Genomic DNA, 18,184 nt, shown 5'->3' on the forward strand with positions numbered 1-18,184 from the left:
CTGCCAATGTTGAAATTTTCGATTTTCACCGTACGGCGATCGGCGTACATTCAAATGCAAATGCGTGCAGCCACACACACACACACACACACACACACGTGCACATCCGTTTTACAAAAATGTATGTTGGCTCACGCACAATCTGGCTAGTGCGAATGGCCAAGAGCTAACAGCCAATGGCCAAAATGCCAGAAGCCACAAGCCACAAGCCTTAAGCCGTGGCTATTCATGCGAAAGGCAGCCGGCCAAGTGTCGAGCTTTGGGTTTTTATGAATGAATTACGCTGTAGTTGCACGTTGGGCGTGGCCGCCCGCTCAACAGCTGCCACACGAGCTGCCACTACTGCGGCAACTGCCGCCCCATGGCCAAGGCCCAATGCAGTCCAAAACAAACAAATTGCCGAATACAAGAAATAACCATAAATTTTCTGTCTGGCCGGCAAACATTACATCAGCCATAACACACTCGCACACACTCGCACACACACACACACGCACACACTCGCACACGCAGGCGTCAAATTAAGCCCAGGCTCAGCAATTTTTCAGTTAAGCTCCTCAGACATTTATCAGTTAAGCGCATTTAAAAGGATATTTAAATAAATGTAATTTGGCAACTGAAACTTTTACGTGTGTCGCTCGCAGATAATTCTTTCAGGCTACGATTCAAGTTCTGTGCACATTTAATTTTATGCGCATGATATCTGGCATTAAAAATGACATCTGATTGGCCTACTCTTGGAAAAGCTTTAAAATAAGTTTATATTTTCTAGGTTTTTCACATAATTGACATCTAAAAACTGAGTTGAAAATTGGCCTACAACGTTTCTCTTCAACAGAGAGTATATAGTATATAGTACAGTATAAGAAAAGTTGGCATGACAAATCATGTAAAATAAAAAATTCTTAACTTTCCCTTTCAATTTATATAGAATTTTAAGCATACAGCGAGCCTAAGACCTAATTGCCATAGCCCAAATGAAAAATCAGCGTAGTTAATAATAATTAATAATAAAAATATTAATAATTAAAAGTAAATAATTAATAACACAAGTATTTAATAATAACGTTTTATAAGCCTTAACAAATTAATTGATAAACATACAAAATCTACAAAAACTTTCTACAAAAAGTTTGCGACGCTTCTAAGACGAGCTCTTACATTGAAGTACACTGCAGTGCATTGAAAATGGATTTATTTGCCCATTTTTTTTTTAAATTTGAGAATAGAAATACAGGAACGAGAAGCAAGTCTTCTGAGTAAGTGCCTGGACACTAGAGAAATAAGAGCCTTAAAGCCTAAGCAAATAATTTCGGACGGAATAAAGAGACTGGATATTCACCTACCAGTCGGATACTCTATTAATTCACAAATATATTTTAGTATTGTATTTTGTAACAAATATTTATTCATAAGTAAATGACGAGTGAAATCGACTTCCTTCTAGGTTGGCCAGACAACTAAATCTGTCCCATTAGACACCTTTATCAAATTTCTTCAACTAACTTCATGCCAGGCAGAACCGTTGCGAGTCATCTGTGATGTTTACAACAGACATTACAGGGTATTCTGCTGGTAGTTTTCTTTTCCTCGTATAAAGTCATCTATTTTAAACTTGGTTAATAATCGATAAAGACGGACAGACAGACAGACTCGGCTATTAATGCTGATCAAGAATATACATATATACTTTGTGGGGTCGGAGATGCTTCTCTCCTCCTGTTACATACATTTGCACAAATACATTATACCCTTTTTACCCATTTTCAATGGGTTCAGGGTATAAAAATGAATATATTCATCGTTCGACTTAACATAGGAAACAGCTGTCAGCTGTGTCAGATCTTTAGATTTGTTTTGAGTTTGTTAAAGATACAATTAATCAGATCGAAATATTGGACACTTTCAATTTTTCGCTGCCACGCAGATGTTATCTGAATAGTTTGGATAGTTTTTACACCAAAAATAGACAAACTTTTGAGATGTTCTCACTTTCATTTCGCTTGGCTCGCATTATGTCTGAAAAGCCATTTGTCAGGCGGTTCGCTGGATTTTTACAGTTTTTGGCCCTGTTGCTGTTTCAACAAAGTATTTGAATTAAATTAAAGTTAAAATAAGCTTTTGGACGAGAAAGTTTTTTTTTTCATTTTTTTTTTTTTTTGTTGTGCTTGTTGTTTGGTTAATTTGCATATACAACAAAAGCAACTGTTAGAAACGAGGGGAAAATCTGTGCATCACAAAACTCTGGCGACTAATTAGAAAAGATTTTCGTTTCAGTTGGCGTCGATGTTTATCGGGGCCGCGCAAAGCCGGGCCAAGAGGCTCCAAAGTTAACGGTGCCGTTAATGTACCGTGCGGCAATGACAACGGCAACAGGTAAATAGTTTCAGGTGCGATCAAATTGGTAGCACAATTTCTCATTGTTTGCTGACATCTTTCTTCAGCTGCCGCGTATTTTGTCAATCAATTGCCACAAAAACTGTGTGTGTGTGTGTGTGTGTGTGTGTGAGTGTGTGTGTGTCCAGATAGCAGAAAATATTTCATACATTTTGTTGATTTTGCATTAAACTTTTGTGCCGTTTGTTATTGAGGCCTCATGCAAAAAATATTTCTGGTACGCTATGTAGGTGTGTTTATATAAAATATAAAAAAATGAAAACAACAACAACAAGAACAACAACCACAAGCAAAACCAAAGCAACAAGAGCGCTCCAGCCAAGGAGGAGCAACAATAGCAGAAGCAAAAATTTAATGAATAAATAACAACAATTTCTCGGAGAAAGTCGTGGTCAGAAGCAAGCCATAGCCACGGATACACAATACCAAACAACAGATACAGATACAGATACAGATACAGATGCAGATACAGATACAAAGATACAATTTGCATTCAGCTGCTTCGAAAAAATGTTTGAACCGAAATCGGCGATGCTTCCATTGCGGAACCGCGCTCAATAAAGGAAAGTGAAACGAGATGATGCAATGAGGGACTCCATGGAATTCTGCGAATGCGCATCACCTAAACTGTGAATTAATAAATACATATATCTAAATGAAGATATATATGAAAGAAACACAATTCAAGTGGCATTTTTTCGTTTATAAAAAGCAATTTATAAACTGAAGAATAATATAATATTTATCAGTCGATCTATATGCATATATAATATTATGGCTGCAAGCAGAAAAAAAAAATAATAAATATTTATATAGATTCTTTTGGCATCCGGCTTGAAACAATAGCCCATGTGCACGGCCCAGGTTTGGGCTTGACCCAAACGTAGCCCACGTCTTTTGTCAAACTTTTTAATAACAAATTTAATTTGATAAATTTACATATTTTCATAGCCTGAATTTAATAAGGGCATAATGTGTTTGTGCTAATGCACGTAACAGGCAGAAGGCGGCATCTCCAAGCCCTTAGAGTATATATATATATTCCTGATCGGGGGGAAGAATTGAATTGATTTAGCTATGCCAACTACAAAGGCTAGACTTGCAATTCAAAAAGTTGTCCCCTGAAAAATCCTATATAGACATGCCTCAAAACTTCCCAATCACATAACTCGGTCAAAACTCAACCGCTATTCACGAAGTTGGGCTTTTTATTAATGGTTTCGCCCCTTTATTAATTTGGCACTCAAATCTGACTACCTAATTTTGGGTCCAAATTCATGTATATATTGTACCCTCAAAAATCCGATATAGACATGGGTCAAAACTTCCCAATCCCATAACTCGGTCAAACCTCAACCGATTTTCACGAGGTTGGGCTTTTTATTCATGGTTTGGCCCCTTTATTAATTTGGCATTCAAATCCGACAACCTTATTTTGGGTCCAAATTCATGTATATATTGTACCCTCAAAAATCCGATATAGACATGGGTCAAAACTTCCCAATCCCATAACTCGGTCAAAACTCAACCGATTTTCACGAGGTTGGGCTTTTTATTCATGGTTTGGCCTTTTTATTAATTTGGCATTTAAATCTGACTACCTAATTTAGGGTCCAAATTCATGTAAATATTGTCCCCTGAAAAATCCTATATAGACATGGCTCAAAACTTCCCAATCCCATAACTCGGTCAAAACTCAACCGATTTTCACGAGGTTGGGCTTTTTATTCATGGTTTGGCCCCTTGTTTAATTTGGCATTCAAATCTGACAACCTAATTTTGGGTCCAAATTCATGTATATATTGTACCCTCAAAAATCCGATATAGACATGGGTCAAAACCTCCCAATCCCATAACTCGGTCAAAACTCAACCGATTTTCACGAGGTTGGGCTTTTTATTCATGGTTTGGCCCCTTTATTAATTTGGCATTCAAATCTGACTACCTAATTTTGGGTCCAAATTCATGTATATATTGTACCCTCAAAAATCCGATATAGACATGGGTCAAAACTTCCCAATCCCATAACTCGGTCAAAACTCAACCGATTTTCACGAGGTTGGGCTTTTTATTCATGGTTTGGCCCCTTTATTAATTTGGCATTTAAATCTGACTACCTAATTTTGGATCCAAATTCATGTAAATATTGTCCCCTGAAAAATCCTATATAGACATGGCTCAAAACTTCCCAATCCCATAACTCGGTCAAAACTCAACCGATTTTCACGAGGTTGGGCTTTTTATTCATGGTTTGGCCCCTTTATTAATTTGGCATTCAAATCTGACAACCTAATTTTGGGTCCAAATTCATGTATATATTGTACCCTCAAAAATCCGATATAGACATGGGTCAAAACTTCCCAATCCCATAACTCGGTCAAAACTCAACCGATTTTCACGAGGTTGGGCTTTTTATTCATGGTTTGGCCCCTTTATTAATTTGGCATTTAAATCTGACTACCTAATTTTGGATCCAAATTCATGTAAATATTGTCCCCTGAAAAATCCTATATAGACATGGCTCAAAACTTCCCAATCCCATAACTCGGTCAAAACTCAACCGATTTTCACGAGGTTGGGCTTTTTATTCATGGTTTGGCCCCTTTATGAATTTGGCATTCAAATCTGACAACCTAATTTTGGGTCCAAATTCATGTATATATTGTACCCTGAAAAATCCTATATAGACATGGCTCAAAACTTCCCAATCACATAACTCGGTCAAAACTCAACCGATTTTCACGAGCTTGGGCTTTTTATTCATGGTTTGGCCCCTTTATTAATTTGGCATTTAAATCTGACTACCTAATTTTGGATCCAAATTCATGTAAATATTGTCCCCTGAAAAATCCTATATAGACATGGCTCAAAACTTCCCAATCCCATAACTCGGTCAAAACTCAACCGATTTTCACGAGCTTGGGCTTTTTATTCATGGTTTGGCCCCTTTATGAATTTGGCATTCAAATCTGACAACCTAATTTTGGGTCCAAATTCATGTATATATTGTACCCTCAAAAATCCGATATAGACATGGGTCAAAACATCCCAATCCCATAACTCGGTCAAAACTCAACCGATTTTCACGAGGTTGGGCTTTTTATTCATGGTTTGGCCCCTTTATTAATTTGGCATTCAAATCCGACAACCTTATTTTGGGTCCAAATTCATGTATATATTGTACCCTCAAAAATCCGATATAGACATGGGTCAAAACTTCCCAATCCCATAACTCGGTCAAAACTCAACCGATTTTCACGAGGTTGGGCTTTTTATTCATGGTTTGGCCCCTTTATTAATTTGGCATTCAAATCTGACAACCTAATTTTGGGTCCAAATTCATGTATATATTGTACCCTCAAAAATCCGATATAGACATGGGTCAAAACTTCCCAATCCCATAACTCGGTCAAAACTCAACCGATTTTCACGAGGTTGGGCTTTTTATTTATGGTTTGGCCCCTTTATTAATTTGGCATTCAAATCTGACAACCTAATTTTGGGTCCAAATTCATGTATATATTGTACCCTCAAAAATCCGATATAGACATGGGTCAAAACTTCCCAATCCCATAACTCGGTCAAAACTCAACCGATTTTCACGAGGTTGGGCTTTTTATTCATGGTTTGGCCCCTTTATTAATTTGGCATTTAAATCTGACTACCTAATTTTGGATCCAAATTCATGTAAATATTGTCCCCTGAAAAATCCTATATAGACATGGCTCAAAACTTCCCAATCCCATAACTCGGTCAAAACTCAACCGATTTTCACGAGCTTGGGCTTTTTATTCATGGTTTGGCCCCTTTATTAATTTGGCATTTAAATCTGACTACCTAATTTTGGATCCAAATTCATGTAAATATTGTCCCCTGAAAAATCCTATATGGACATGGCTCAAAACTTCCCAATCCCATAACTCGGTCAAAACTCAACCGATTTTCACGAGCTTGGGCTTTTTATTCATGGTTTGGCCCCTTTATGAATTTGGCATTCAAATCTGACTACCTAATTTTGGGTCCAAATTCAAAACTTCCCAATCCCATAACTCGGTCAAAACTCAACCGATTTTCACGAGCTTGGGCTTTTTATTCATGGTTTGGCCCCTTTATGAATTTGGCATTCAAATCTGACAACCTAATTTTGGGTCCAAATTCATGTATATATTGTACCCTCAAAAATCCGATATAGACATGGGTCAAAACTTCCCAATCCCATAACTCGGTCAAAACTCAACCGATTTTCACGAGGTTGGGCTTTTTATTCATGGTTTGGCCCCTTTATTAATTTTGCATTCAAATCTGACAACCTAATTTTGGGTCCAAATTCATGTATATATTGTACCCTCAAAAATCCGATATAGACATGGGTCAAAACTTCCCAATCCCATAACTCGGTCAAAACTCAACCGATTTTCACGAGCTTGGGCTTTTTATTCATGGTTTGGCCCCTTTATTAATTTGGCATTCAAATCTGACAACCTAATTTTGGGTCCAAATTCATGTATATATTGTACCCTCAAAAATCCGATATAGACATGGGTCAAAACTTCCCAATCCCATAACTCGGTCAAAACTCAACCGATTTTCACGAGGTTGGGCTTTTTATTCATGGTTTGGCCCCTTTATTAATTTGGCATTTAAATCTGACTACCTAATTTTGGGTCCAAATTCATGTAAATATTGTCCCCTGAAAAATCCGATATAGACATGGCTCAAAACTTCCCAATCCCATAACTCGGTCAAAACTCAACCGATTTTCACGAGGTTGGGCTTTTTATTCATGGTTTGGCCCCTTTATTAATTTGGCATTCAAATCTGACAACCTAATTTTGGGTCCAAATTCATGTATATATTGTACCCTCAAAAATCCGATATAGACATGGGTCAAAACTTCCCAATCCCATAACTCGGTCAAAACTCAACCGATTTTCACGAGGTTGGGCTTTTTATTCATGGTTTGGCCCCTTTATTAATTTGGCATTTAAATCTGACTACCTAATTTTGGATCCAAATTTATGTAAATATTGTCCCCTGAAAAATCCAATATAGACATGGCTCAAAACTTCCCAATCCCATAACTCGGTCAAAACTCAACCGATTTTCACGAGCTTGGGCTTTTTATTCATGGTTTGGCCCCTTTATGAATTTGGCATTCAAATCTGACAACCTAATTTTGGGTCCAAATTCATGTATATATTGTACCCTGAAAAATCCTATATAGACATGGCTCAAAACTTCCCAATCCCATAACTCGGTCAAAACTCAACCGATTTTCACGAGGTTGGGCTTTTTATTCATGGTTTGGCCCCTTTATTAATTTGGCATTTAAATCTGACTACCTAATTTTGGGTCCAAATTCATGTAAATATTGTCCCCTGAAAAATCCTATATAGACATGGCTCAAAACTTCCCAATCCCATAACTCGGTCAAAACTCAACCGATTTTCACGAGCTTGGGCTTTTTATTCATGGTTTGGCCCCTTTATGAATTTGGCATTCAAATCTGACAACCTAATTTTGGGTCCAAATTCATGTATATATTGTACCCTCAAAAATCCGATATAGACATGGGTCAAAACTTCCCAATCCCATAACTCGGTCAAAACTCAACCGATTTTCACGAGGTTGGGCTTTTTATTCATGGTTTGGCCCCTTTATTAATTTGGCATTCAAATCCGACAACCTTATTTTGGGTCCAAATTCATGTATATATTGTACCCTCAAAAATCCGATATAGACATGGGTCAAAACTTCCCAATCCCATAACTCGGTCAAAACTCAACCGATTTTCACGAGGTTGGGCTTTTTATTCATGGTTTGGCCCCTTTATTAATTTGGCATTCAAATCTGACAACCTAATTTTGGGTCCAAATTCATGTATATATTGTACCCTCAAAAATCCGATATAGACATGGGTCAAAACTTCCCAATCCCATAACTCGGTCAAAACTCAACCGATTTTCACGAGGTTGGGCTTTTTATTCATGGTTTGGCCCCTTTATTAATTTGGCATTTAAATCTGACTACCTAATTTTGGATCCAAATTCATGTAAATATTGTCCCCTGAAAAATCCTATATAGACATGGCTCAAAACTTCCCAATCCCATAACTCGGTCAAAACTCAACAGATTTTCACGAGCTTGGGCTTTTTATTCATGGTTTGGCCCCTTTATGAATTTGGCATTCAAATCTGACAACCTAATTTTGGGTCCAAATTCATGTATATATTGTACCCTGAAAAATCCTATATAGACATGGCTCAAAACTTCCCAATCCCATAACTAGGTCAAAACTCAACCGATTTTCACGAGGTTGGGCTTTTTATTCATGGTTTGGCCCCTTTATTAATTTGGCATTTAAATCTGACTACCTAATTTTGGATCCAAATTCATGTAAATAGTGTCCCCTGAAAAATCCTATATAGACATGGCTCAAAACTTCCCAATCCCATAACTCGGTCAAAACTCAACCGATTTTCACGAGCTTGGGCTTTTTATTCATGGGTTGGCCCCTTTATGAATTTGGCATTCAAATCTGACTACCTAATTTTGGGTCCAAATTCATGTATATATTGTACCCTCAAAAATCCGATATAGACATGGATCAAAACTTCCCAATCCCATAACTCGGTGAAAACTCAACCGATTTTCACGAGGTTGGGCTTTTTATTCATGGTTTGGCCCCTTTATTAATTTGGCATTTAAATCTGACTACCTAATTTTGGATCCAAATTCATGTAAATATTGTCCCCTGAAAAATCCTATATAGACATGGCTCAAAACTTCCCAATCCCATAACTCGGTCAAAACTCAACCGATTTTCACGAGCTTGGGCTTTTTATTCATGGTTTGGCCCCTTTATGAATTTGGCATTCAAATCTGACAACCTAATTTTGGGTCCAAATTCATGTATATATTGTACCCTGAAAAATCCTATATAGACATGGCTCAAAACTTCCCAATCACATAACTCGGTCAAAACTCAACCGATTTTCACGAGCTTGGGCTTTTTATTCATGGTTTGGCCCCTTTATTAATTTGGCATTTAAATCTGACTACCTAATTTTGGATCCAAATTCATGTAAATATTGTCCCCTGAAAAATCCTATATAGACATGGCTCAAAACTTCCCAATCCCATAACTCGGTCAAAACTCAACCGATTTTCACGAGCTTGGGCTTTTTATTCATGGTTTGGCCCCTTTATGAATTTGGCATTCAAACCTGACAACCTAATTTTGGGTCCAAATTCATGTATATATTGTACCCTCAAAAATCCGATATAGACATGGGTCAAAACTTCCCAATCCCATAACTCGGTCAAAACTCAACCGATTTTCACGAGGTTGGGCTTTTTATTCATGGTTTGGCCCCTTTATTAATTTGGCATTCAAATCCGACAACCTTATTTTGGGTCCAAATTCATGTATATATTGTACCCCCAAAAATCCTATATAGACATGGGTCAAAACTTCCCAATCCCATAACTCGGTCAAAACTCAACCGATTTTCACGAGCTTGGGCTTTTTATTCATGGTTTGGCCCCTTTATGAATTTGGCATTCAAATCTGACAACCTAATTTTGGATCCAAATTCATGTATATATTGTACCCTCAAAAATCCGATATAGACATGGGTCAAAACTTCCCAATCCCATAACTCGGTCAAAACTCAACCGATTTTCACGAGGTTGGGCTTTTTATTCATGGTTTGGCCCCTTTATTAATTTGGCATTCAAATCTGACAACCTAATTTTGGGTCCAAATTCATGTATATATTGTACCCTCAAAAATCCGATATAGACATGGGTCAAAACTTCCCAATCCCATAACTCGGTCAAAACTCAACCGATTTTCACGAGCTTGGGCTTTTTATTCATGGTTTGGCCCCTTTATTAATTTGGCATTCAAATCTGACAACCTAATTTTGGGTCCAAATTCATGTATATATTGTACCCTCAAAAATCCGATATAGACATGGGTCAAAACTTCCCAATCCCATAACTCGGTCAAAACTCAACCGATTTTCACGAGGTTGGGCTTTTTATTCATGGTTTGGCCCCTTTATTAATTTGGCATTTAAATCTGACTACCTAATTTTGGATCCAAATTCATGTAAATATTGTCCCCTGAAAAATCCTATATAGACATGGCTCAAAACTTCCCAATCCCATAACTCGGTCAAAACTCAACCGATTTTCACGAGCTTGGGCTTTTTATTCATGGTTTGGCCCCTTTATGAATTTGGCATTCAAATCTGACAACCTAATTTTGGGTCCAAATTCATGTATATATTGTACCCTGAAAAATCCTATATAGACATGGCTCAAAACTTCCCAATCCCATAACTCGGTCAAAACTCAACCGATTTTCACGAGGTTGGGCTTTTTATTAATGGTTTGGCCCCTTTATTAATTTGGCATTTAAATCTGACTACCTAATTTTGGATCCAAATTCATGTAAATATTGTCCCCTGAAAAATCCTATATAGACATGGGTCAAAACTTCCCAATCCCATAACTCGGTCAAAACTCAACCGATTTTCACGAGGTTGGGCTTTTTATTCATGGTTTGGCCCCTTTATTAATTTGGCATTTAAATCTGACTACCTAATTTTGGGTCCAAAATCATGTAAATATTGTCCCCTGAATGGCTCAAAACTTCCCAATCCCATAACTCGGTCAAAACTCAACCGATTTTCACGAGGTTTGGCTTTTTATTCATGGTTTGGCCCCTTTATGAATTTGGCATTCGAATCTGACAACCTAATTTTGGGTCCAAATTCATGTATATATTGTACCCTGAAAAATCCTATATAGACATGGCTCAAAACTTCCCAATCCCATAACTCGGTCAAAACTCAACCGATTTTCACGAGGTTGGGCTTTTTATTCATGGTTTGGCCCCTTTATTAATTTGGCATTCGAATCTGACAACCTAATTTTGGGTCCAAATTCATGTATATATTGTACCCTCAAAAATCCGATATAGACATGGGTCAAAACTTCCCAATCCCATAACTCGGTCAAAACTCAACCGATTTTCACGAGGTTGGGCTTTTTATTCATGGTTTGGCCCCTTTAATAATTTGGCATTCAAATCTGACAACCTAATTTTGGGTCCAAATTCATGTAAAAATGTAAGTTTTTCTTGTATAACATATCAGCTGTTGCAATATCGATATATATCGATTTGAAGACATATTATTGCTAAGCATAAATTTAACAATTTATAAGCCTATTTACCATATTTGGTATGCAGCTTATATAGCCTAAGCTGCTTAAGATCATTTCACTTCTTGAATACATCAGCCCACTTCCCCCAAAATGAACTCATACTTAAAGGTAGAGTCTGGCCCCTTGGTATATACACACTGTTAGGTGCTATATTTTTGGCTTGATTTTCATTAAAACCTCGAACTGTAAACAACAAAACTATATGATGAAAATGAAGTACAGATACCGCGAAAGGTGAACACTAAGAGTTTTGCTTGTATAGAAGGAAATTCAAATGTTTGCAACCCGACTTGAGAACTTTAACTTTTTGCACTAAAAATAACTTAGTTTTAAAGCAAAAATATTTACAAATACTTTAAAAAGTAATAAATATAAGCAATTATTTAAGAATGCATTTGAAAATATAAAAAGAAAAACTTTCGCTATTTTTAATGCCAGCTATAAGAAGCAGAAACAATAGAACTCTTCAATTTGTCAGCCTAATTTTTCGTAGCATAGGCAAAGGCAATTAAAACACGATTAGGCCCAAACTAAGCATAAGCCAAGTTAATTTTGGGTTGGTTAGCAGAATATACAGTGTATTTTCAGACAAAAAAGCATTACAAATTTTCTCAAGCCAAAAACTAAGAGCCCAACATCAAAGCGCCTACATGGCATATAAATATATAATTAAAAAAAATTTCACAAGCCATAAACTTGGTTAGTAAACTTTAATCTCATTCGCCTTTTATGTTCGTTTGAATTGTAACCAAATTTGCATAATAATCAAAAAATAAATAAAATATAAAAGAAAAGAAAAGAAATACAAAAGGCGAAAAATACGAGACAGACAGCTGCGAGCTGCTGACCTGATGCTGTGACAACAAAGTTCATAAAGAATTTGCGGTATTTGGGTTAAAAATTAATTTACATGTGAAACGGCAATGTGCTGGACACGGGCAGCAGCAGCAGCTCAGCTGTTGGTCAGCAGCAGGGGTCCAGGTTGGTGGGGGGGGCCAGAGGGAGGAGGGAGCAGATGATTACCAGCAGCAGCAAAGGCAGCAGCATCATTGAAAAGTGAAATTTGTGGCGGCAGAGAGACTGAAATGTAGGCTGCGTGACACTTTCAGTTAGCTTGGACGGTTCGGCTCTCGGTCATTTTCCAAGCTCATCGAACGACGATTAATCAGCTAATTTCTTTATGAACTTTCATTTACGCCGGCAGCAGCAGCCGTAGCCAGAGCAGCAGCCGGAGAAGCAGCAGCAGCAGCAGCAGAGCTGGAGCCGGAGCAACATTCAGACACGTTGCCATCATCAGTTCAGAGATTTTTGTTGATTGTCAACTGACTCACGACTGTTTTGGCTGGCAGATTATGTGCAATAAAAAGCAACAACAACAACAACAACAACAACGAAAAAATCAAAAACCGAAATTTAGAAAATCAATTTCGTTTCATTTCACGTGAACGCGGAATCGGAGACTTACATAAAACGGCGGCAACTGCCGCGTAATCATATCATTTATATACATAGACAGGCGATATATGCATAGTGTAAACAACAATATTCGCTTTTATGAACTTATATTTTATAATTTAATTACACACGATGCAGACGCTAAACTGGCCAAAGTCGAACTCGAGCCAAGTCCAAACACAATGCGAGCTCGAAATGCGAACTCGTAAAAAGCCGTTTAAAAGGGAAAGTTAACTGCGGCCGGCGGACCGCAGCCAGTGCCAAGGTTCGAGGTGCGAGGTAGAGCATGTTGCGCTCAGGTATCCCTGCCGAGTGCTTAACGGGTTTTTCAAGTGCCCCGGCCCGGCCCCGGCCCCGGCCGGACCGACCCGGCAGTGGCTTTAATTGATATTGTGTAACAGAACGCAGCGTGGCCAAAAAAAATGTAGGTCTGTCATGGCCGTAATTTGTTGTTATTGCTGCCGCTGCTGCTGCTGCTGCTGCTGTTGCCCGTGGCAATTGTTGCTGCTGCTGCTGTTGATCTCCAAAAAGAACCGTTGCGCTGCCAAAATATAGTGAAAGTTGCCCCGGACAACCGGCTGTGTATGCAAATCCAATATACCGAATTCAACAGAAATTAAAATCTCAGATGAAATTCAAAACGGCGCCCAGAATCCAGCTGAGCCCAACCTTGTGCGTATCTGTTGCAGCTACAGATAACAGATAACAGCGCATAAAACTATCTGACAAATTAATGACAAAAAGACAAACAATAAGCAGCACGAAAACAAATGCGCGCTAAAGCCGACAACTGAATACTCCAACAATAGAAGAACCCCAAGTGATGTCTTGCTGCGCTTATTGAAAACGCACAAATGAATACCCTTTTAATGCGTACAGGGTATTTTAATGTTGAACTAAAAACAAGGCTGAATATTTTGACATTAGCATATACCCAAAAATATATTCCGTATTTCTGTAACATATTTTTGTACAGAGTTATTCTAGAAAAGTTGAGAGATGATTTTTGGAACTTTGAAGAAATCATTATAGATTGTATTACAAGATTGCCACGCTCTGGCTATATAGGAGCAAGTTTATCATCTATTTTACTTACTTTTAAAAAAGGAAACTAATTTCTGGATATAGGGTATACTTGTTAAGTGCCTGCCTTATCCAAGCAAAGCAAGCGTATTCAACGATCTTTACATTATGATAGGCCTAAGATAATATAATTTACATATATTGTCAGGAGTATAATATATATTTTTAATATAAATTTATACATTTTTAAAATATATTATATATATATATGTATATATATATATATGTATATATATGTATATATTTTATATAAATAGTTACGCTGAGGTATGGAAAGATAAAACGTCTTGGTCTAATCGTACTTGTATTGTGCAACCTTGAGAATCACTTCAAGAATCTATTTTAAAAGCATTCCTGCATAATCGTTTAATAGAATGAATGTCAAATTGACGAAAATAGTTGTTATGGCCGGCGAAAGGGTATCAAGGTAGGCACAACTAAAGCTGAAGTGTGGCTGCTGTGAGTAGGTTGTTGGCTCGCTGTGGTTGTTGTTGCTGCTGGCAACACAATGCGAGCTGAACTGACATAAACTTTCACCAATTTCATAAAGCAAAGAGCGGGCAGCAGCAGCAGCCACAGCAGCAGCTGAGGTAAACAAGACAAAGCAATGTTTGCAACTGCGACTGCCGAACAAAGAACCAACAATGGTCACCCGGAGCCTGCCCCTGTTTGAGGTAATTAAACACGCTGCCCCGTTTGTTGCATGCCATTTAAATTAAATACATATAAATTAGTTAAATCTACAAATACAAAACAAATGCTGAAGTATATCAACTTGCAGCTCTCAGCGCTGCCAGGCCCTGTAGGCAAGCGTGTTGCCTGCCTCACGGCGGCGCCTCTTGTGATGATGTCCCTCGCCGGTGACATATGAGATGCTGTGGCTGGACTCCTGTCCCTGCTGGGCGGCCGATTTCAGGCCCAGCATGCCGGCCATCATGAGCGCCACCATGGCCACGCCCAGCGCCTTCATGGCCAAGGCGCCAATGCCGCCCAGGCCCAGCACGGCCATCATTTTGCCAAACATCAGCGCCATGGCCAGCAGCAGGCCCTGTCCTTTGTCCTTCTTGCGTGCCTCTGCGTAATCGACAAAGATACATAGGAATTCATGAGTCTGAGCTGGCAACAGGGCATAACTCGGCGTATTCCGTGCCTAGACTCTAGCTCTGTGCAATAAATGCCTATTGTCTGGCATTTTTAAAGGCCAACCTTGTCAAAGTTGCTGCTATGAATGTTGTATTGAATATATGACTGGAAAACTGGAGAGCCGAAAATTAAATACCCTCACAGTTAAAAAACTAAATCGTTGACTGCTTGTTCGTGTGGTATAGTTGTCTGATGCTGTGTTGTACTGTACTATACTGAGACAAAATGTTTGATTAAACGTGAAAAACAAAATCAAAATCGAATATCTATAATTTATTCGCTGGCTCCGATTAACCGCAACAAATGTACTGCTCGCAAAAGAGTCAAGTCTACGCCAAGTTTCATTATACTTGAAATTGAAAGACTCTTAAACTGATCTATCCAGTATATATATATGCTCTCTGAACTCGGAGATATCAAAGTAACCAGCATTTAATTAAATCGCTTTAAGCCTGGAACTTCCCTCTCTTATTAATCCTGAACCCAACCTCAAACTGGATGTCTTCGCTGAAAGACAGCCGAACTATTTCTTTTAAAAACTAGTTTTTTGTTCAAATATATTTTTCTCACATTTTTAAACACTGCAAGAATGTGTAACTACACGCCAAATATTCAAACTACAAACTGTTGTCTTGCAAACTCGAATCAGTGCTAAATTCTGAGTTGAGGAAAAGAATTTTCACTTCGAGCTCTTGTTGTTTTTGCAGTCTCGGTTACACATCGTCTGAATATTTAATGATACACTCAGTAAGTGTATCAAGAATAAGTTCTTAAGTTCGTAAACGCTTTTACAACTTTTTCGCATTGCAACTTTTTGCGTGCTGGCCACAGTTTTGCAAAACTGAACAGCAACAAGTGTCATAATCCTATTACGAACTTTGCCAGCAAATTGAACACGAAATGCAAATCACTTGCTTCACTTGCTTCACTTGCTACACTTGCCACACTTGCCACAACCCACCTGCCACTTGGCCGCCGCCGCTTGGCTCGTCCAGCAGGTCGCCCAGCTTTAGGTTGAGCTCGTGCGTGCGCAAGTACGCGGACACGCTGTCCAGGAGTGTGGCATCCATATCCGCGGCAGCAGTTGGCGGCGTCTCCACCTCGTTGTTAGGCACCGGAACTAGCTCCAGGCCACGCATTATTACCAGCGGCTGGTCGCTCTTGCTCAGATTGCGCAGCACATTCCGCACGGCCCGCTCGCCGCGACAGAGCAAAGTGCCGGAGTCCTGGCTGCAGCTGTCTTGGCCCGGCTGGGCGCTGGCGAGGCACACGAGCAGGCACAGTGCACAGAGTGGACGACACATGTCACTGAAGCGTTTGCGTATCAACTAAAAGCCTTGACAATGGCCTGGTCATATTTTATAGCCGACCAACTAACTATTCTTGGAGCGCTTTCCCAAGGCCAACAACGCACTCAAGCATATTCCGAAAGCAAATTGTCACAATTGAATTGAATTGAAGATGGAAAAAAAAAAATTAAAACAATGGCTTCGAAAAAATATAACTACTGGAAATGCTTTCAGTTGGCGTTTGCGTTTTTCGCGTTTGCATTGCAATTTTCTTCTTCACTGGCCGTTGCAATTTTCAATTTCCAATTTTCAACGGTCAGTTGGCCAGACAGCCGTGGGTTACGCTCGGCTGGGCTGGCGGCGGCGCCTTCACATGCCACATCAAAATAAATTCTCAACTGGTTTAGCCCCTCTTCATATTATACAAATTAGTGTGGCCCGAGAGTGCTACGGGTTTGTTTCTAACGCACTCCCCATAGATCATCCGACACGGTTCCCACAATTGTCTAGTACCCGAGCCGGAGCTTAAACAACTCTATTAGCCCCCCCCCAGACCAGAAGGGGGCCTAGAAAAGCGAAAGTTTACTCCAAATGTTGATTGCTGTGTCGAATGCGAGCCCAAAATGTCTTTCAGTCAGTTTACAGTTCGGCTCATAAAGTTGACAACAGAAACTGAACCCGTGGCGACCTTTTTTCTTTGCCATCAAGTGTTCCACAGCCCAGCTGTCGCCTGGCCCTGATCTGCGCTGATCTTCTTGATCTGCTTCATGCAGATAGTTTCATAAGCTTGGCCAACACCTTTTGACTATTTTGTAATATTTTGTATTAATCAAATTGACGTGACTTGAGTTCGTACAGCAACAGCCGCAGTCCATCAAAAGAAATCAGCAGCAGCAGCAACAGCAGCATCATGATCATCATGATCTCGATCATGATGACGATCATTAAATGATGATCGACGTAGCTGCGCACAAAAAGCAATAACTTTCACTCTCGATGTATTAATTTTTATATTTAACATATTGTTGTGCACTACCCACACACACACAGAGAGAGATAGAGACCTTTTTATTACTGGAAATTTGAAGCTCCTCATAGCCAAAAAAATATATAAAAAAAAGGCAAGAATGAATGTTAGACTCCGGCACGTCGACCATTAAATACCCTTGCAAATTTGTGCACACCATGAAAAAAAAAGAATACAAAAACCTTTTTTTGGACCAAGACGCTAAAAACGTGCGATGTTAATAAGATGTTGATTATATGTGGGGGAGATAGAGCTAAGTGCCAAGTTTAAGATTTATGAAGGTTAATATATCTTTAAAATAACATTTTTTTGTAATTTTCGACCGATTCATATTCGTATAGAGCTATATGATATAGTAGTCCGATGTTAAAAATAGATTTTGTTCTTCAGTAAAAAGTAAAGTGAAATTAATAATTGCCGAATTTTATCAGTATATCCGAATATCAAACAAGTTTTTCAAGCCAGAACTTCCTTTTTTCTGACAGCTATATGACAAAGTTGTATAATCCGAATAGTTACGAAATATATACTTTCAAAAATAAGTTCCCATGCA

At 38.7% G+C, this 18,184-nt stretch overlaps 1 protein-coding gene across 1 annotated transcript; it reads right to left on the bottom strand.

The window, feature by feature from the left end:
* Positions 1-14,956: 14,956 nt before the first annotated feature.
* On the bottom strand, positions 14,957-16,619 carry LOC115764193. The gene is made up of 2 exons (XM_030707080.1): positions 16,277-16,619; positions 14,957-15,246 (listed from the first exon to the last, which is right to left on the bottom strand). The coding sequence occupies exons 1-2, from the start codon at positions 16,617-16,619 to the stop codon at positions 14,957-14,959; spliced, it is 633 nt and encodes a 210-aa protein (XP_030562940.1).
* Positions 16,620-18,184: the final 1,565 nt, after the last annotated feature.

This window comes from Drosophila novamexicana, unplaced genomic scaffold, assembly GCF_003285875.2.
Source record: "Drosophila novamexicana strain 15010-1031.04,08,12 unplaced genomic scaffold, DnovRS2.1 tig00000817-arrow-arrow-pilon, whole genome shotgun sequence".
In the NCBI taxonomy this organism is placed as follows: Eukaryota; Metazoa; Arthropoda; class Insecta; order Diptera; family Drosophilidae; genus Drosophila; species Drosophila novamexicana.

Coding starts and splice junctions, on each gene's coding strand:
- LOC115764193 (XM_030707080.1), bottom strand. CDS start 16,619: ATGTGTCGTCCACTCTGTGCACTGTGCCTGCTCGTGTGCCTCGCCAGC. Junction 15,247..16,276: donor CGGCGGCGGCCAAGTGGCAG/GTGGGTTGTGGC, acceptor TCGATTACGCAG/AGGCACGCAAGAAGGACAAA.